Genomic DNA, 21,383 nt, shown 5'->3' with positions numbered 1-21,383 from the left:
CCCATCACCTTGGAATCATTCCTGAATTTTTCCTTATTCTTATTTAATGATTTTAAGCCACCAAATCCTATTGATTCCACTTCAGCAGTAACTCTTAAGTTCAGCTTCTCTTCTTCAAAACTTAGTTCAGACATTCCATTGTATTCTTGAACCCTATCAAAATTCTCTACTAAAGTGGTTTCTAACCTTTTTGGCACCAGGGATGGGTTTCATGGAAGACAGTTTTTCCACAGATGTGGTGGGGATGGTTTTGATATGAGTCTGCAAGCAATTTATTATGTCCTCGCGTAGTCAAACCTCTCTGTACTATTTGCAGCTGTTCCCCAGTGCTAGCATCACCGCCTCAGCTCCACCTCAGCTCATCAGGCATTAGATTGTCCTAAGGAGCATGCAACCTAAATCCTTCACATGTGTGGTTACATGTGAGATCACACTCCTGAGGATCTAATGCCACCACTTATCTGACAGGAGGCAGAGTTAGGCTGCGATGTGAGTGATGGGAAGCATTAAATATAGATGAAGCTTCACTCACTCACCCACTGCTTACCTTCTGCTGTGTGGCCCATTCCTAACAGGTTATGGACTAGTACTGGTCTATAGCCTGGGCTTACAGATTATAGTTCTAAATGGTCTCGTGACTATAGTCCATTTGCCACCAAGCACCATGGTTTAAAAAAAAAAAAAAACTCATTACGTCTCCTTCCTACTTAAATCACAGTGGACTCCTACAGGATAAAATCTCAATTCCTTAGCTTTCATACAAACCAGTCATGACCTAACTCCAGCTTGTAAGGGAGGTAATTATAAAGCACTAGCACTTTGCCTGGCCTGTGGTAAATACTTTGTTTAATCAATAAAGGTGGTCAGCTGTATCTCACAGAGCACAGTAATCAAGGAGACACAAATTAAAAAGCTTTTGGTATTAACCAGTTTTGAATACTTCTTGCCTATGAAAAGGTAGAACCAGTAATTGTCCTATTTCATGGCTTACAGAGCTAATAAGAAAAGCCCTGGATGCATTGGATGCTGGATGCATCCAATCTCACCAATTCTTGGAAGCTAAGCAGGTTGGCCCTGGTTAGTGCTTGGATGCGAGAAAGCTCCTAGAAAAGTTAGCAAGACCACTGCAAATGGAAATCAGATAAAGGCATCTCCTGCACAGATACTTGTACAAATGACTTATGTCTTAATGTTTTTTTGGATTTATAAATATTCCCAACATGAAGCTGTGGGCTTAGGTTTAAGTCTAAGAGTGGGCAACAGATCTTCATGATGATGGAATCACTAATTTACTTCATTATACATTAATATAATCCTATAAATTCTAACTCTCATTTTTAGATTTCAGAGATATTTATAAATAGGTTATCTATAATTCTGTCTATAAAAAATCATATGGTTGGACAAAATCTGAAACTCCCTAATTTCCTACTACCAAGGCTACTCAGAATTTGTCCTAAAACGATAAATAGGTTTAACAATTTAGTCTACTTTAATTTTTTTAGGATAAATATTTAATGTGGCCTACAAGATCTCAAAAGGGGAAATCCTGTATTATGCCCCAATTAGAGACTCTACATGATCTAACAGGTGTGCTTTCCTGTGACATTATAAAGCTTTCTCGCATCTCTCCTGTATAAAGAGTGGGTCAGTTAGGATTAGGTTTGGCTGCATATACAGAGTCTCAGATTAACAGTGGTTTAGTAGATAGTTTACTGTTCTCTTATATAAAAGTCTAGAGATAGGTAGTTCAGGGCAGAAATGGCAGTTCTGTTCTGTCATCTTCATGAACTCAGGCTCCTTCTAGCTTTTCACCAAGGCATCAGTGGGGTACAGCCCTCTCTTCATTGTATAAGTTGGACTTTTGGCCGCCTTATCCATGTTTCACACAGCAGAGAGAAGTGAAGAATGGATAAAAGTTGACATAGAAAGATTCCTGGAAGCTGCCATGATAACACTTGTACTTCAGGAACTCTTGCTGCTACTCTTATGCTTCATAGTCTTTAAAGACATGCGTATGAAAGCATTCATCCTTTTGGTATATATCCCTATTGTTTTATTTACTAATTTTTTTGTCTTTTCAGCATCTAGTGTATGGAAAGCATTCAACAGTATTTATTGAACTTACTAGGCAGTCACTCCTTTCAATATTTTTTTCCCTTGGTAATGAAGATACTTTCCTGAAAATACATATTTGCCTCCCTAAAATCCCATTCATTAACTATTGTTCTTGTAATTTTAAAGGAATAATGATGATTAAAAAAATATCTATACGTATAAAAAATATAGTAATGTAGAAAAGATACTACCTAGCATCTTTTGAAAATTGTCATAATTTTACCATCTAATTCATTGCACAAATAGCTTTATTTGAAAACTTAAGATGAATGTATTTTGTGATGTTAATAAAATTTGATTTATATTTCTAGCAACGTGAACTGGAAGAATGGCAGTTACAGCAGAAAAGACAAGGATGTATTAATGCAATTATTGAAGAAGAAAGGCTAAAACTTCTCAAAGAACATGCAGCAAAATTACTAGGATATCTCCCTAAAGTAAGTGGGATTTATCTCAAGATGTAATCTTCATGACCTAATAGGGAAAAGAACATGGTATTTGATTTCAGAGAGCCTAGGTTTTGCTCACTTCTTACTCTGGTATGAAGCCTCAGTTAGCCAGGGATTGAACCTCTAGGGGCCTGTTTAAGTATATCTAAAATAAGAGTTGGTCTTGGCACATTCTTAGAGGTTAGCTTCATTTATTGAATCTATTTTAGAGGTTCTTTTCTTCTCTTTCAGTGTAGGATGTCTAAAACTAAACTACCTTAGAGCAGCTATAATACTTGATAGACTAAAAATGAGAATATCCATGAAAACAACAGGCACATACTCAACTGAGTCTAAGACAGATTTGCTCTCTATCTATAGTAGGAGGCTATAACTAGGTATGAGGTGAACTTGGTTTTGACAGTTCCAGAAGGTAGCAAATTCTCATGTATGACACTATAAATTCAGTTTCATAGGCCACATAAACATCTAGACTTACATAGATGAAAATCACCATCCTTCAAATACATCCGGCCCCCTCCTTCTTGCCCTGGGAATCATCTCACACTTTAATTCTATGAATTTGACTGTTTTATATACCTGATATATTAAAATCAGGCAGTATTTGTTCAGAATATTGTTCCATTGGCTGTATATATCACATTTTCTTTATTAATTTGTTGATAGTAATTTAGATTATTTCCACATCATTATTATGAATATTGCTGTGATGAACATGGAAGTGCTTACATATCTTCAAGATTTTAATTTTAATTCTTTTGGGTATATGCCCAGATATGGGGTTGCCGAATCAAAAAAAAAAAAAAAAAACACCCAACAAAAAAACAAATATAGAAATCATGCCATTTGATATTTTATTAATTTGGTACAAGTGCATATTTTGTGTTCAGTTTGGTGCAAAGAAAAAAGATAAATATATGAGGAATTATTGCCCATCCATAGAACGTTATAGTCTAATTGGGTAGACAAAGTTAATGAATATAAAGTGATATATTGATGATAAAATCCATTATGTAATTGATTAATTTAATAAAATAGATTATAAATTCTAGGAGATGCTTGGGATTTGATTTCTTTTTTTAGGGGAAATAATTATGGAAGCATGAGGAGAGCTTAATAAACCTCATATTAAAAAAATACCTCAGTAAAGTGAGACTCTTGTCTCTACCAAAAAAAAAAAAAAAAAGAGGAAAAAAATACCTTTTATCCTTTAGATCAGAAGATAAATGAATATTTAATTTTGTTTTAAAGAGCCTTTTGCTGTATACTTTGGAGGAAAAGAAAAACACATAGAACAATGTGAAGAATTCCAAAGGACTTGTTTAAATGACTTACCTCTAAACCTGGATTCTTTGCTACAAAAAGTAATGGTTGCTAATTAGCCATAGAACTGGGGCATGAAAAACCAATCCCCTGCATGATGTCTCTTCACCCCTTACCTCCTTCATATAATATTATAGAACTCTTTTAAAACAAGGGAAGGATTATTTTTTTTTTTTTTTTTTTTTATTGTTGGGGATTCATTGAGGGTACAATAAGCCAGTTACACTGATTGCAATTGTTAGGTAAAGTCCCTCTTGCAATCATGTCTTGCCCCCATAAACAAGGGAAGGATTATAATGTATATACATGTAATTATACATGTATAATGTATAATCAATATATTAAATGCCTTCCTATCCAGGCATTCTAGGTAGTAGTACTTGTAGAAGTAAAGTGGAAGAGCCCAGAAGTAAAGTGGAAGAGCCCAGATTCCTAAAAGTTCCTACACTGAAGCTGATAAATTAAGAAGTTGGATCGGGGGCGGCACTGTGGCTCAAAGGAGTAGGGTGCCAGCCCCATATACCGGAGGTGGCGGGTTCAAACCCGGCCCCAGCCAAAACTGCAAAAAAAAAAAAAAAAAAAGAAGAAGTGGGGTTGGCCTAAGACTTTACAGTATATATATCAAGTTGAAATATTTGGAAAATATTGATTTTTTTTCTTTTAAAACTTTCATAAATCCTATTGAATAGATTTTATTTTCTTGGCGATAACTTTACTAACCTTTGTCAGTCTTAGCATTTAGTGATGTATTCTGGCATTCAAAACTAACCAACAAAAATATTTTTCTTGCAGGGAGTATTTAAAAAAGAGGATGATATTGATCTGCTTGGGGAAGAGTTTAGGAAAGCGTATCAGAAAAGGAGTGACATTTGTGAAGAAAAGTGATATCAAGATTGGGTAAAATCTATATTCTTTTGTATGTTACCACTAGATGTCAGCGTAACTTTTGCTTAATGGTTCAGTGACAGGATTCCATTGTCTGTTTGCCTTTTCTAAAACCTTACTGAATCTCATAATTTGTAAGCAGTTAGATTAAAATTAAACAAATTAATAAGTATTTAACTGGAAAGTCTAGTCAAACTTTTTGTACTGATAATTAAAAAATCTGCATTCCACAATAACACCTTATTACAACACTCCATATATAAAAATACATTACAGGGCAAAACCAGGGGGCTAACTTCTCAGTATATTCACTTTGAACACAAAGTCCACCTTACTCACAGTGAACACCCTCTATGTCTAGGAACTTTACTTCCTTGATTCGGCCAGAGAAATAAATTTTTAGAATTTGGTTTGAAAAAGCATCTGTTTCTGTCTACTGTGAGGAGAAATATTAAAGCACTTTGAAATTCATCACTCTCTAATTTATATCTAATGTGACTGTCACATTAAGAACTTAAAAACAGAATTTCTCTGTTGATTCTCCAGAACATAAAACATATAAATGTAGTGTAAAAACTCAAAAGGGCTAGTATGTCAAAAATTAAATTCTTGTTATTTTACAAGATGTCTCCTTTTCCTAATAATTACACATCAGAATAGTTTTGATTTCATAATTATTTTCATTACCTATGAAGAATAAAAATAATTCAGACCATTACAACATAAGTTAAATAAAATGGATATCCATCACATGCTCATAGAGACTAATTGAAGTAGGTGATTTATGAATTTTTCCATTCAAGTGCCTTCATAAATTCCTCTTCAGTGAAAGATAGCATCTTGGCAGCTTCAATATGCATCTGTTTTTTCAAAAAACAATATTGCGTGATTTAAGAGTTGAACACAGAACAGGAAATATATGGATAATATGCTTTCAAAATACAAATTGTTATAGGAATGTTTACTTTTAATTCCAATACTTGAAATGGTAATTACATTCAACGACCAACCTACAAAAGCCTTTTTGTACAACAGTGGTATTGAACCAATCTACTGTTAAGAGAATAACTTGATAAGTTAATACCTATCCTGTTAAAGGGAAAGTGCAAAACTATGAATACTTACCCACAGGTATCCCATTTGTAGCGAAAGGAACAAAAATGGTTTGGTATCAATGTTCACTCTAAGGTTTGGTAAGGCAAACAGTCCTCTAAGATAAGAGTCTACTTACATGAAAATAGTTAACTTGCTTAGATGACACACATATAAATCTTATTATATGTTAGATTTCATATATATTTTACATAGTTTTTTGCCTAAAGATGTCAAAACAAAAGTTAAATATACCTAAAGTAAAACACTAAATATATCTATGATTTAATTTTTTAAGAGTTCACTCACCTTCTGCTTTTTTAAAACATCAATTAATTTTAATTGTTTCTTGAATCCTATCATTAATTCTCCTTTTTGTTTTTCTAGCTTCTTGTTTTCTGCTTTTAACGCTTCAATTTTTGTGTATTCTTCATTTGCTATATCCTAGAAAAGAAAAAAATCCCTATACTTTTTAATATGCAGTTTTTTTGGAAATTATTTTTAAAGCACTATCTTTTAAACTGAAATTAAAAATTTTATAGATAAAATCAGGTGTCTCATTTTAAAAAATGTTTTTAAAAATGACTGTTATAATTCCAGTAATGGCAGAGTCGCTTGTATTGGACCAACTCTTCTGACAGTAACAAATATAAACTCGGACATAATTAAAAATATATTTGAAGGCATAAATAAGTAATCAACAGTAACCAGAAACTGGAAGTGATGTGATTCTTGGAAGAACAGAGGCACACTGGTTGATCCACATTCAACTAGCTTCTCCTGAAAGCACTTTCTGTTGTAGCTCATGGGATCACAGGGGATAGAGCTTAATCAAAAAGTAGTAGTCTTATTGAGCTGAGGAATGAGAAAGCAAGGCTGCTAGGGTAGTACAAATTTCCAGGTAGGATATCCTGGAAAAAGGGAGCCCTCAAAACATGTTTACATATTTCTCTCAAATCCTTGGCAGACATTTAAGTACATTTACAGAGTGAGACACCTAGGAACCTGTGAAAGGGAATGATTATGGTCTAAAGTGCTGAGCAGAAAATATATCCACTTCCCATGACAAGAGAGACCAAGTTTGTAATCCTGGTTAAAGTTTCCAAGAGAAAAGAAAGCATATGTACACACAACAACTTATACATGAATGTTCATGGCAGCTTTATTTAAAATAGCCCAAACATGGAAACAACCTAAATGTCCATCAGCTAGTGGCTAGAAAAATTCTGGAATATTTATACCACGAGTAACATTTTTAACATGGATGAATCTCAAAATAATTATACTGAATGAAAGAAGTGACATTTAAAAAATATAAAATTCAAGAAAAAGCAAATGAGTTGCCTGGGGATAGGGGATGGGAGAAAAGTGTGAATTATAAAAGGGACAGAAGGAAACATTAGGGGATAACAGATAAACTTGTTATCTTTATTGCAGAGATTTCACAGGTAAATATGTGGTCAAAACTCACCAAATTTTACACTAGATATGAGCAGGTTTATTTTATGCCCCAGTAAATGAGAAAGTAAAAATTCTAATATATACTTAAAGATAGGACAAATTTTAAAAATGTAGGACAATCACTAAAGCATCACCTTGAAGGAAATTGTAGCTTTAATGCAGTTATAACTGTTTAAGATAAGCAATCTAAGCTTCAACATAAGAAGCTAGAAATAGAAGAGCAAATTAAAACCAAAGAAAGTGGACAAAGATAAGTGTGTAATTAGAGGAATTCAGATAAATAAAAATCAGACCAGAGAAAATAAAAGCAAAAAAAGTTTGTTCTTAGAAAAGATTATTGAAAACTCATTAGTAAGACTGATCAAGAAAAAAAAATTCACTATATGGATGAATGTCCAACATTATACTGAGTGAAAGAAGCTACATACAACAGAAGAGTACATGCTGCATGATTCTATTTATATGAAATCCAAGCACAAGGAAATCAGTGGACTCAGAGAGGGGCCTAGAAAAGGATACAAGGGAACTTTCAAGTGGGGCGGGGGGGGGAGGGCGGTAATGAAAGTATTTCATACTGTCATTCCTTGGTATCCATGGGGGATTGTTTCCAGGATCCCTGTCACTCCAGACCAAAATCTGCACATACTAAAAATGGCATAGTATTTGCAATATAACTCACATATCTTCCTGTGTGTTTTAAATCTCTATTATTTATAATACAAAACAGTGTAAATGCTAGGTAAAAAACTGTTATACCGTATTTTTTATTGGACACCTCCCCCCACCCCCAGTGTAGTCAATCCTTGGTTGGTTGAATCAGCAGATGCAGAACCCATTTGATACAAAGGGCCAACTATATATTGATTGAAGTGGTGGCCATATAGATTTTATAAGAGCCAAAATTCGTTGAACTATACATGTACAATCTTGTGTGTTGTTCTATATAAATTAATTCATTTTAAAAAATTCACCCTACTCATTTTTTTCTTTTTTTTCCCAGAGACAGGGAGGGTCTCACTCTGTCATGGTATACAATCATAGCTTCTTGCAGCCTCAAACAATAAGCTGGGCTCAAGCAATCTTCCTCCCTTAGCCTCCTGTACACACACCCCCACACACATCACACCCACCTATTTTTAAAAAAATGTTTTCTTGTAGAGATAGCATCTCACAATGTTGCCCAGGCTGGTCTCGAAATCCTAGGCTCAAAGCAATCCTTCTGCCTTAACCACCCAAGTGCTTGGACTACAGGTGTGAGCCATTGCACCTGACTCTTACTCAACTCTGTATCCCCCCAGCTCTACCCTTTATCTAAGCATCTTGAAAGAACTGTGTATATTCACTCTATTTGTTCCTCTACATCCACTTTTTATCCCCCTTGAACTTTGCTTTTTTCCTATCACTATCACTCTTACCAAAACATGCCTAGGGGCACTTCTTCGTTGTTAAATCTAACCATTTTCTTTTTTTTTTTTTTCAGTTTTCACAGACCTTGAACTCAGCAGTATCCAACACTATTGACCTCTCCCTTTGGAAGTACTAGAATTTTACACAATTCAGTTCTAGACCTTTGCTTCTCTTACCTTTTACCTATATCCTATCTTCCTATCATTGTGCAAACTTGTAAAATTTCTCAGAGTACCTTCAAACTTAACCTTTTCTAAAACAATTCATAATCTTCTTCCCTTCAAAGCTCCAGTGTTGTTTTTTATTTGTTTGTTTGTTTCACTAACTGGCACTATTTATCTAGTGATGAAAACTAGTAGGAAAAAATAATCTTTCCTGGGCTTCCCTTTCCCACCAACCTATATTCAGTTCATCACTTAAGCCCACCTACATGTATTTCTTGATACTTGGTTTCTTTCCATTTCTACCACTATACTTCAGTCTAGTCTACATCTTCTCTTCTTACACTGTTAACTAGTCTATCCACATCCATTCTGGCCCCCTTCCAGTTGTTTTTCTACACTACAGAGAATAACTAGTTGTACAGTAGATTTGCACTGCTCTTTGGATGAAATCTAAAATCCTTAATCATAGCCTGAAGAGCCAGTTGGCCTCTAAATATGTACTTACATGAAGCCCTACTTTACTTCATTTCCTTCATGTCCATCCTTGCCTTTTATTATCTTGTCTTCTTTCCTGTCACAGAGCCATTTTTATGTGCAATTCCTTCTGTCCATAATCTCTCTTGGCACATAACTCCTATATATTATTCAGATCTTAGCATTACCTTTTTAACAAGACATATATTCTCCTGGTTACTTGCTCAAAGCACCACTGCATTTAACACAGTTGTACCTTACTTTGGATTATGGGATTATCCAAATAAGGTAATTAACTTAATTGCTTGTTAACTGAGGGATTATTCAAAACATCTCGTTTCTTCACTCCAGTATAGGTACATGACTGCAAGGACCACATCTGTTTTTAAATCACCTTTGTTTCTCTAGCATGCAGGTTACCTAGCAGGCCCTCATAAATACTTCTAAATGAATTAATGAAGAATTAGAAATTATCTGTTCTTAAATGAAGTAACAGGGACTTTGATGTCATATTTTAAATGGATTTCAAGCAAACATTTAGTCAGATGCCTTGTTTGTAAGTAGAATTCCAGTTAAACTATCACTTTCATCTTTCCTTCCTTCAATGTGTTTCAGAGGCAATTTCTATTTGCCATGAAGTAATAATGAATGTGAGACAGTTAGGGTCTATCCACTCATACACCATTAAGTTTAAGGTGACTGACTTCATTTCCAAAGTTTCTCTCACCTTAAAGCCAAATAACATGTTTGGCTTTAAGTAATAATAATGTCTATGGAAATAAGTTTATCATTTTAAAATAGATCTTTAACTTTCTGCTGAGTATAAAGTAATCTTTTATTTTATGGAAACTTTATACTTCCCTGTCATATTTTCTTAAATATATAGACCTGAATAATTTTAATTACCTATTAACTATGTGTCTAACCAGAATGAGAAGCAAAGTACAAAGAATTAAAATGAAAAAAATATATACTTGCTCACAAAAGAAAACTTATATACAGATTAAACTCCAAGGACAAAATTATTGCACATCCCAAACCATCTCAAATGTAAGACTTGGAAATAAGCAAAATAATTGACAAATCAAAAGCTTAAGACATACAGTTTTTCAGAAATCTGAGTAAGTTACATTTAAGAATTATGATCTCAAGGCTGAGGCAGATGGATTGCCTGAACTCAGGAGTTCAAGATCAGCCTAAGCAAGAGTGAGACCCCATCTCTAAAAAACAGCCAGGCAATATATGGGTGCCTGTAGTCCCAGATACGTGGGATGCTGAGGCAGGAGGATCACTTGAAGCCCAAGAGTTTGAGGTTGCAGTGACCTATGATGCCATAGCACTCTATCGAGTGCAACAAAGTGATACTATCTCAAAAAAAAAAAAAAAAAACTATGATCCCAAATGTCTACTTTATAGTAAATAGTAAACAAGATATACACAAAATGTTATCCTACTGTGTTTAAATCAGTCACTCATAAGCTGACCCACAGTCAAAAATTTGTATCTTGAACACATCTAAGGTGTTTTTGCAGTGTTGTGGTTTTACAGTTGTTCACATACCAAGTCCTCATTACATGAATTTTCCTAATGGCTGGCTATCATAAGGAGAGTCATCTGTTGTCATGGAAACCAATTTTTCTTATTACTTTCCTAATTTACACGCTAAATGTAGTAGAGAGATCAAATCTACAACCAGAATGAGGAAATACTGATACACAGATGGTTACTTCTTTTTTGCCCCCAAAATCCCTTTAAAATGCACCAAATTAGAAATATTCTAATAACATGCTAATTATTGGTAAGTCAAGATGACTTTCTAACTTGTTCATTTAATAATTTCTATTAGTAAATCCCAGTTGTGCCATCATTGATGGTCCTTGAACGTGAAAAAACTATCTCACAGATGACATTTTAAAACCCTGTAGTTAACTATGTCACATTTTTGCTTCTGTTAAACATGTTGGAGATTAATCAAGGTCAGTTTTGTTCTCTTCTTATTGTTACTTACTTAATTCAGAATGTATTCTATGAAATGAAGGTGGTTCTTAAGGTCATTCTTAATGTTAAAGTATTAAATATTGTCCTAAGGGAGAAATTCCAATGGGGTATCATTTATTGCTTTCAAGTTAACACAGAGCCAAAAACTAATAGGCAATATTTATAGAGTATACAAAGAGCTTTCACCTCCTTCACCTTTGAACCTTCATTTTATTCAATGGATAGTTAAGACACTGAATGCCAAGCATTGCTAGACTTTAGAGATACGATGGTGATCATTATAGTGAGTCTGTAACAGTGGTTATCAAAATGTGGCTTAGGAACAAATAGCATCAGAATCACCTGGGAACATATTAAAACTGCAAATTCTCAGGCCTAACCTCAAACCTACTGAATCAGAAATTCTGGAGGTGGAACCAATAATCTGTGTTTTAACAAGCCCTTGAAGCAATTATGATACATGCTCAAGTTTTAGAACGGCTGCCTGTAAAAGAGCCCCCCCATCTTGTATCTTAGGAAATTGAGGTTCAGAAAATATAAAAGACTTGAGATTCACCATGTGTTCCTCAGAGCTTAGAAAAATGTCTGGCATATAATAGGGGCACCTAATAAAATTTAGTAGATAAAGAAATAAATGAAGCTTCTGAAGAGTTTTGCTATCAGTCAATTATGGTAATAGCCAAGCATATAATTGTAACATGTTGAAAATGTACATATTGACAATACATTTCTTCTGAAAATAGAAATGTTCATCATGACATCAAGAATTATTAATTGTAGGGCGACACCTGTGGCTCAATGGGTAGGGCACTGGCCCCGTATACCAAGGGTGGTGGGTTCAAACCCGGCCTCAACCAAACTGCAACAAAAAATAGCCAGATACTGTGGCAGGCGCCTATAGGCCCAGCTACTTGGGAGGCTGAGGCAAGAGAATCGCCTAAGCCCAGGAGTTGGAGGTTGCTGTGAGTTGTCACATCACAGCACTCTATCAAGGGCCATAAAAAAGAATTACAATTGTAAAACTATTATTTTTGACACTTTCACAGAAAAGGAGGCCACTAAAGGTGATAACTACTAAAGCTTCAGTTTTTCCATACCTTGCTATCTTGCCTTAACTTACTTAACTCCAGTTTATACTTTTCCACTTCTTCTAGAGCTCTATTCAAGCGAACCTCTGTAGCACTTTGACTGCTTGCAGCCTGTTTTTGTTGCCTTCTTTTATTTTCCAACTCCTGTATAGGTAAAAAAAAATAAGGAACATTTATAAATGTATGTTCCCATTTGATTATTTTGCAACATTTTTCATATACGTATTTCTTGCTTTCTCCCAAATTTTATAAATAATTTCTTTCTCTCTCTCACACACACACACAGCTAGAGGCTGAGCGTTAAGTGACAGAGATCTTGAGAAATTCTTACCCCAGTGGTATTAGAAAAATACATCCTTAAAAAATGTAGTCATGAAGTGGGCTTTCAAATTGTTGGCTGTTTGGACCAAAGATATGAATATTTATCCTCTATATTTATTTTAGAAGTAACTCTTTTATAACTAAAGTTCTTGTGGGAACATCCCAAAAGACCAATGTAAGACACAAACTGTCTTATAAATACTATTTTTGTGTAGACCTGACAAGCTATATCACTTAGGAAAATACTCATTAAACACAGAGAATGCTCTTAGTCTGATAGGAAAAATCCTAATTTTGAGCAGAAGAAAACAGTATTATGGATTATTTTCCACATCTTGGGATAGGTTTAGACCTTATTTCTGTGAATATTCTGTTGCAGAGAATCGACAGGATGACATATGAAGAAACATAAACAGAGGGGAAACTCCAGCACTGTGATCTGGCACGGGTAGCCAGCCTCTTCTCACGCCACAGACATTGTTTTCAGTGACATCAGTGGTGTTTGATCTTTCCCAAAGAGCCACCTGTTTCTTGCTGCTCAGTTTTTGCTCATGCTCCTCTTCTTGCCCTGATCCCTCCCAACTCCTCATTTTTACCCAGCTTATACCTATACTCATCTTTTAAGACTCAGCTTAATCTCCTACAGGAAGCCTCTCCTCCCTAATCCTCACTATCCTTCCAGGTTGTATGAAGTATTCTGTCTTCAGAGTTCCTATAGCAGCCTGGTACACATTTATCATAGTACCTTGTATGTGGTACTAAAACTATCCATTAAGTTATTTTCCCTACTATAGTATAAGCTCCTTAAAGATTGGTACAGTCTTAATTTCTATATTGTCAGCACTTCAGTGCATATAAAAGGCAATAATGACATGTGTATTAAACCAAACTCCAACGTAATCCATTCTTTGTGTCCCCTACAATGTAAGGCCTAGTCCAGAGCCTTATACAAAGCTGATACTCAGTATTATAGAATGAAATGATACAGTTTAAAAAACAGAGTTGTCTGTTTTCTTCTTTTATAATCTTTTCCATGGCTATATAACTGTTTTATTTGAAAACTGATCTCCTTGGCTCTGAGTAATTAAAGGGAAAAACAAAACAAAACACATGCTGCTCTTTATGTAGGTTTCTAAACAAATCAAACTGTGTATGGCTACCATCTGCTATCACAGCCTTCTTCGCAGCTTTGTGGGTGGTAGCTACATGAAGAGCTAGCCTGATTTATCTCACTGTTCACATAGAAAGGCAAAGATTCTCATTAGCTTCAAGTCTACAGTTCTTGCTTCCTTATTTCAGCCTCTTCTCATAAAAATGTGGAAATGAATCTTTACCCTTCTCTTGGGCTACTGATGACTTTGTAACCTACTTCACAGAAAAATGAAAGCCATCCTTCAACATCCTGTCCCCCACCACTGAATCAATACTGCCCGTTTCTTGAGAAGCGTGTGGGGAAAAAAATCCAGAAGAGTAAAGTAGGAAAGTTCTTACATACAACTAAATCCACAAAAGAAAGAGAAAATCTTGGTTCCTTGCCCTGTGGCTTGTGTGTCCTTGATAGCCAATGCAGACCTTCAGAAGCACCATTTGGGTACAGGGCAGGTGTAGTCTCCTGTCTGGACAGAGGAAGAAGGGAACAGTGCAGAAGGACACTGGCCCTCTAGAGCCTTTGCATCGGTTTGACTGTGGCTACGCAGCACTGGCTGCTTCTGGTGGGACCATCGGCTGTGCAGAAGCAGGTAGTCTGCTGTCCCTGGCTATTGGGCTCCACTTCAGGGCTTAGCAGGCTTACCAGTTGTGTCAGGATCCGAGGAACATGAGGATTTTTCCTAGCAACATGTGGGACCTTGGCTGACATTATGGGAATGAGATTCTACCACTCTGGAAAATTTATGCCTGAAGGTTTAATTGCAGGTGCCAGTTTGCTGATGGTCACCAAAGTTAGAATTAGTAGGTTGAACAGACCTCATCAATAGTAATCATGATCTAGCCTGGACTTATGAAGAGATGAAAATCTCTAAACTTTCACTATTTTCAGTGTATTAAGATTAAAAAAAAAAAAAAAAAGTGGTGTATTTCTATATACTCTGACATTCTATTAAAAAAAAAACCTCTGAATTTTATGGGGGGAATCAGTCATTACCATTATAACCCTATGGAGGTGGCAAATATATAACATAAGAGCTCAATAATGCACTCATACAGTTTGATTCTTACATACTGATGTTCTCTCTTCTTCAACTATAAGTAAAATTTTAGGTGTCAACATTGGGGGCCCTGAAACCTCATGCCCTGCTCAGAGGAAAGGTATGAAAATTTTTTCTTATTAGATTTAGGATATCTGTTCTTTTTTATATCTTAGAGTGTAGACCTACTTTGAAATTATCTTAAATGAAATATTTAATATCAATGGAAATAAAGTTTACTATAAATTGAACTGGTAATTTAAATTATTCCAAAAAGACAACTCCAGTCCACATGGTTTTACCTATGAATTATACCAAACAAAGGGATCAACATAACAGAACAGAGTCCAAAAGAGACACACATACATAGTCAATTCATTTCTAAACAGGTAGCTATGTGGGAATATAATAGCATTGTCAACAAATGCCATTTATTATTTGTATGAAAATATAAACCTTGACCTTTACCCTTATGTCACACAAAATTAAATTGAAATTAAATCACAGTCAATTTATATATGATATTGAGGTATATGTACATATATAAAACTTCTAGAAAACCTCAGGAGAAAATCTTCAGGACCTTGGATTAGACAAAGGTTTCTTGGATAAAATGAAAAAAGCACAAATTACAAAAAATATGTTGGAATTCCAACTGCTGCCCTTCAAAACACACTGTTAGGAAAATAAAGCCAAGTCACATTAGGAGAAACTATTCACAACACACAGTCTTCTAACAAAGAAGTTATATAAGGAAACGTATAAGGGAAAACATAAGGAAACAAAAAACTTTTACAACAACCCAATTGTTTAAACGAGCAAAAGGTCTGAACACGTACACCAACAACAGAGGATACAGGAATGGTCAATATCCTGTGAAATATAAAAAGGTGTCCAATATCAATAGTTGTAAAGGAAATAATACAAATTAAACCACAATGTGATACTATTTCTTCCCTTCTAAAATGTCTAAAATTAAAAAGATTGATAATAACAACTGTTGGTGCAGAGATAGAGCAGTGATTTTCAGCCGGTATGCTGTGGCACACCAGTGTGTTGTGAGAAGACCTTATGTGTGCTGCAAAAATGTTATTTTCTAAAAAAGTTCAAAGTATAGTAAGTCTATTCCTTTTTCCACTTTTTTTTTGATCAACATAATTTAAGTGTGCTATGCAACTTTAACTATAGGTTTAAGTGTGCAGTGAGGTTGAAAAGCACTGATACAAACTAACCAGAATTCTCATACATTGCAAGTAGAATGTAAAATGCTACAATCGCTTTCCAACAGTTTGGCAGCTTCTGAAAAAGTTAAGCATATACTTAACACCCCAAAATTCTACTTCTGGGTATTTACAAGACATTCAAACATGTCTCTACACAAGATACCTGTATAAGGAAATTCAAAGTAGCTTTATTTCTAATAGTCCAAAAACTGGAAAAAAAAAAAAAAAAAACTGAATGCCACATCAACTAATGAACAGATAAACAAAATGTGGTATGTGTGTAAAAAGTACTCATCAATACAAGGAAGTGGACTGCAAAATATGCAACAACACTGATGAATCTCAAAAATATTATGCTGAACAAAATAGCCAGACACACAAAAGTACGTATCTATGATTCCATCTGTTTGAAATTTTAGAGCAGGAAAAACTAATCTGTAGTGAAAGAATGAAGATCAGTGATTTCCTGAGCCATGGTTAGAAGTTAGAGATTTATGGGGCAGAGGTCCAAAGGAAATTTTGTGGGGGTGATAGAAATTTTCTTTATCTTTATTGTGGTGATGGTTATAAGCATGTATTACCTTTGTCAAAACTCACTGACCTGTATGCTTAAAACAAGCACAGTTTTTGCCATATATAATTAACGCTCCTAAGTATAAGGCACACCTACAACTTTTGCCAAAACTTTCAGGTAAAATATCTTTCATTTTAGTTTTTTAATTCTAGTTTTTGTTTATATTTAGGTTTTTTTGTATTATAAGGAAATTTTAGCATTTATTTAACACAGATGTATACTTTCAACACATAAGCATTAAAAGAATTGAAAACATGTATATAAAATTAGTACTACCCTTGTATAATGCATTCTTATTTTTCCCTCAAAAATTTGGGCAAAAAGGTATATATTAGACACAGCAAAATACAGTATATTTGATTATGTTTGCATTATTCCTCAAAGATAATTTTTAAAGAGATCATTAACAGAAAACCAAAATCCAATGCTGAAATAAAATATTTTGTTCTTATATTTTAGGAAAGACTCCATCTGTTAGCATCAGCAGCTTAAATAAATTAATGCACATAATACTTTAAAACAGTTGACTTGCAGGTTTGGTCCATCAAACTCAAGCTCAGTTTTATATTTCTGTGAACTGTACATTGAGATCTATTTCTAGAGAGAGATAAAATAAATGGAATTAGCAGAGAAAGAGTCAATCTTGCATTCACATAAACCAGAAGAATTATTATTCCTTTTCAGCACTGGGGCTCTCTAGCTTCATTCCACAAAGCCTATACTGGTGGCTGAACACCCCACCCTAGCAGCAGGAGCCTGGGCCCAGGATCAGCTGTGATGCTGGTTCTGCACAGCAGAGAAATCAACTTTCCTCACCTTCACTCAACCAAAGGAACAGTCAGGCAGTCTTGCCCAGGGCAAACCTACCTTTGAGTCAGCCAAACTGCTATATGGCCTCCCCTGATAGAAAGGCCCTCAAGCCTCTGAATGACAGCCCTGTGCCCACAAACAGAGCCCAGGAAACAGCTTTATGCTGTGCTCCCATGCTGGGGACTAAGAAACAGCTTCACAGATAACCCCAGACCAGCCACTATATACACCTGTGTCCTGGGCCTAACAGAGGCCTATGGGACATCCCCCACAGGCAGGCCAGCTATGTCCCTGTATCCCAGACCTGAGAAGCAGCCCTGTGGGCCAGCCCTGAGAGACATACCTCTAAACTAGCTGAGTAACCCTGTACCTATGTCCCAGACCTGAGAAGCAGCCTCAGAGGCTGCTCCTGGCTGATGTGCCCCCAGGATGATGTGCCCCCAGGCTGGCCAAGCAGCTGTGCCATTGCATCCTAGGCCTGAGAAGCAGCCCTTGAGCCACCCTCAGAAGATACAACCCCTGGTCAACTGAGAAGCTGCCCTATGGACCATGCCCAGCAAGCACGCCTCCAAGCCAACCAAGAAGCCATGCAGCTATGTCCTAGGCCTGAGAAATAGTCTTTGGGTCACCTCCAGTAAACACATCTCTAGGCTACTAGGCTAGCTGAATAGCTATGCACCTGCATACCAGGCCTGAGAAACAGCTCTACAGACCACTCCTGGCAGACATTACCCAAGGCCAGCCAATCAATCACCCACCCATACTCCTTCCTAGAGTAACAAACCCATGGCCATAGCCCCAGCAAGCCAGACCCAAAGTTGGCTGACCCATTATGTGAACACATGCACCCCAACCTGAGAAACAGCACACCTTGGAAAAGCCATACCACCATTACCACAATTATCACAATTTCTCTCAGTCTAGGCCACTGAGAAACTTATAAATACCACTAGTGTGGAGTACATTTGAAGAAACTACATAGCAGCTACACTACTGCATCTACCTAGAACCAAAGGCAATGCACCCCATGAAACTAACAGACCAAGACAAATTTATAGAAATAACTATTTCCTGATGAAATATACTCCATACAACGGGAAGAGAGGACTTTTCCACTAGATGCACAGAAATCAATGTAGGGACCCATCAACCATGAAAAACAAGGAAAAATGTGATTTCCAAAAGAAAACAATAATTCTCCAAAACCAGACTCCAATCATAAGAAAATATATGAAATGCTAGAAAAAGAATTAAAAATAACAATCTTAAGGAAACTCAGTGAGATACAAGAGAATATAGTTAATTCAGTGAAAGCAGGAAAATAATTCATGATTTAAAAGAGAAATGTAACAAAAAGATATGATAAAAAAGGACCAAATAGAAATCCTAGAGCTGAAGAATTAAATGAATGATACAAAAAAATACAACTGAAAGCTTCGACAACAGATGAGATAAAGCAGAAAGAATTTTTGAACTTGAAGATAAGTCTCTTGAAATAATACAGGCAGACAAAAAAAAAAAAAAAAAGAATGAAAGACACCTACAGGATCTATGGGATACCATTAAGCAAACAAATATTTATATTATGGGTGTTCCAGAAGAAGAAGAGAAGGGGGAAAGTGAGAAAAACATATTTAATGAAATCATATCATAAAATTCCCAAGTCTCAGGAGAGAAATGGACATCAACAAAGAAATAATGGAATTAAACTGCACCACAGATAAAATGGACCTAACAGGTATTTACAGAACATACACCCAACAGTTGTAGAATACACAATCTTTTCATCAGTACATGGAAGTATTTTCCGATTGACCATATGTTGGGACATGAAACAAGTCTCAAAAAAATTTTTTTATTATTTAACGTTAATTTGAGGGTACAAAGAATTAGGTTACAATATTTGCATTTGTTAAATAGAGTTCCTCTTATAGTTGTGTCCCACCCCAAAAGATGTGCCATACACCCTAACATTGTGCCCATTAAGTGGGAGTATGCCCATCCTCCTCTCTTCTCCTCTTTCCCCAGCTCATTCTCCTGCCCCCCACCTTGAATTGATTTGAGTTTTTCCCTTATGTGAACATGTATTATTAGATCATCTACTGGCTTCATATTAGTACTGAGTACATTGGATTCTTGCTTCTCCATTCTTGTCATACTTTACTAAGAAGTCTCAAGAAATTTTTAAAAATCAAAATCACATCAAATAGTTTAACCACAATGGAGTAAAACTAGGCACCAATAATAAAGAAACATGCAAATCTATACAAACACATGGAAATTAAAAATTCTCCTGAACAATGGTTAAAGAAATTAAGAGTGAAATTTTAAAATTTCTTAAAGCAAATCAAAATAGGAACACAATATACCACTACCTAAGGGACACAGAAAAAGCAGTATTAAGAGGCACATTTATAGCAATAAATGCCTTATGTCAAAAAGGTAGAAAAGATTTCAAATAAACAACCTAATTAGATGCACCTCAAGGAACTAGAAGAGTTAAAAAAAAACTTAACCCAAAAGTAACAGAAAAAAGAAAAGAGATCAGAGCAGAAATATATGAAATTGAGACTAAAACAACAATACAATCTCTGAAACAAAAAGTGGATTTTTTAAAAACGATAAAATTATTCGCTAGACTACAGAGAAAAAAAGAAAGATAAGACCCAAATAAACTGGAAATGAAAAAAGGTGATAACAGATACAAGAGAAATACAAAGAATCATTAGAGACTATGAACAACTAGATGCCAATAAATTCAAAAACCTAGAGAACATGGATAAATTCCTGGACAAATACAGCCCATCAAGCTTGAATCAAGAAGAAGTAGAAAACCTGAGCAGAGCAGTAACAAGTAAGAAGACTGAGTAAGTAATAAAAAAAACTTCCAACTAAGTCCAGCACCAGAAAGCTTTACCTTGAATTCTACCAAACTTTTATAGAAGAATTAAGACCAATACTTCTCAAAAAAACAAAAAAAAAAAAAACCCAGACCTCATCAAAATTTAAAACTTTTACACCTCAAAACAAAACAGAAAACAAAGTTTCATATGTCCTTTGATGAAAAGCAACCCCCTGAATGGAAAACATATTTTCAAATCATCTTGTCTGTTAAGAAACTTCTATCTAGAATATATAAAGAATTCTTATTACTTTATTTTTAAAAATCCAATTAAAAAAATGGACATTTATCCAAAGAAAATGTACAAATGTGAATAAGCACATGAAAGATGCTCAATGATATTAGAGAAAAGCAAATTAAAACAGTGAGGTAACCACTTCACACCAATAAGAATCAAAAAGATATTGGTGAAGATGTGAAGAACCCTCACACACTGCTAGTATGAATATAAAATGGTGCACCCAGTAGGGAAAAAAGCTGGCAGTACCTTAAAACATTAAACCCAGAGCTACCATATAACCCAGCAATTCCATTCCTAGGTATATAACGAGAAATAAAAACAAATGTCTACATAAAAGCTTGTACATGAAAGTTCATTACAGCATTATTGAAAAGAGCCAAATAGTGGAAACAACCCAAATGCCTACAACTGATAAACTAAAGGTTATAGCCATATAATAGAATATCACTCACCAATAAAAAGAAATGAAGTACTGATAGGTGCTACAACATGACGGAACCTTGCAAGCAGTATGTTAATTAAAAGTCAGTCATAAAAGACCACATATTATATAATCCCATATACATAAATTTCCAGAACAGACAAATTTATTTAGTCAATAGATTAGTAATTCCCTAGGGCTAGAAGGGATTGGGGGAAGAGGTGTGAGGTATAGTGGCTCCAGGGT

General features: G+C 35.2%; 2 protein-coding genes and 1 pseudogene across 7 annotated transcripts in view; 2 read left to right on the top strand and 1 right to left on the bottom strand.

Annotated features, from left to right (window-relative positions):
• The window catches only part of MNS1 (meiosis specific nuclear structural 1), a 40,996-nt gene extending 36,076 nt beyond the window's left edge, over positions 1 to 4,920 (top strand). The window contains exons 9-10 of the mRNA XM_053595285.1: positions 2,430 to 2,555; positions 4,683 to 4,920. Coding sequence (XP_053451260.1) covers positions 2,430 to 2,555; positions 4,683 to 4,775 — 219 coding nt within the window. The 3' untranslated portion in view covers positions 4,776 to 4,920. The remainder of the gene's footprint in view (positions 1 to 2,429; positions 2,556 to 4,682) is intronic.
• The window catches only part of TEX9 (testis expressed 9), a 42,037-nt gene continuing 25,189 nt past the window's right edge, over positions 4,536 to 21,383 (bottom strand). For 5 of the 6 annotated variants that reach the window (XM_053595286.1, XM_053595288.1, XM_053595289.1 and 2 more), the window contains 3 exons: positions 12,469 to 12,603; positions 6,177 to 6,311; positions 4,536 to 5,635 (listed from right to left, as the gene is read on the bottom strand). In XM_053595286.1, coding sequence (XP_053451261.1) covers positions 5,558 to 5,635; positions 6,177 to 6,311; positions 12,469 to 12,603 — 348 coding nt within the window. In that variant the 3' untranslated portion in view covers positions 4,536 to 5,557. The remainder of the gene's footprint in view (positions 5,636 to 6,176; positions 6,312 to 12,468; positions 12,604 to 21,383) is intronic. The other variant, XM_053595287.1, reaches the window with a different exon arrangement.
• Positions 14,273 to 14,938, top strand: LOC128588473 (transmembrane protein 14C-like; annotated as a pseudogene).

This window comes from Nycticebus coucang, chromosome 6, assembly GCF_027406575.1.
Source record: "Nycticebus coucang isolate mNycCou1 chromosome 6, mNycCou1.pri, whole genome shotgun sequence".
NCBI lineage: Eukaryota > Metazoa > Chordata > Mammalia > Primates > Lorisidae > Nycticebus > Nycticebus coucang.
This window is presented reverse-complemented; position numbering and strand designations above follow the sequence as displayed.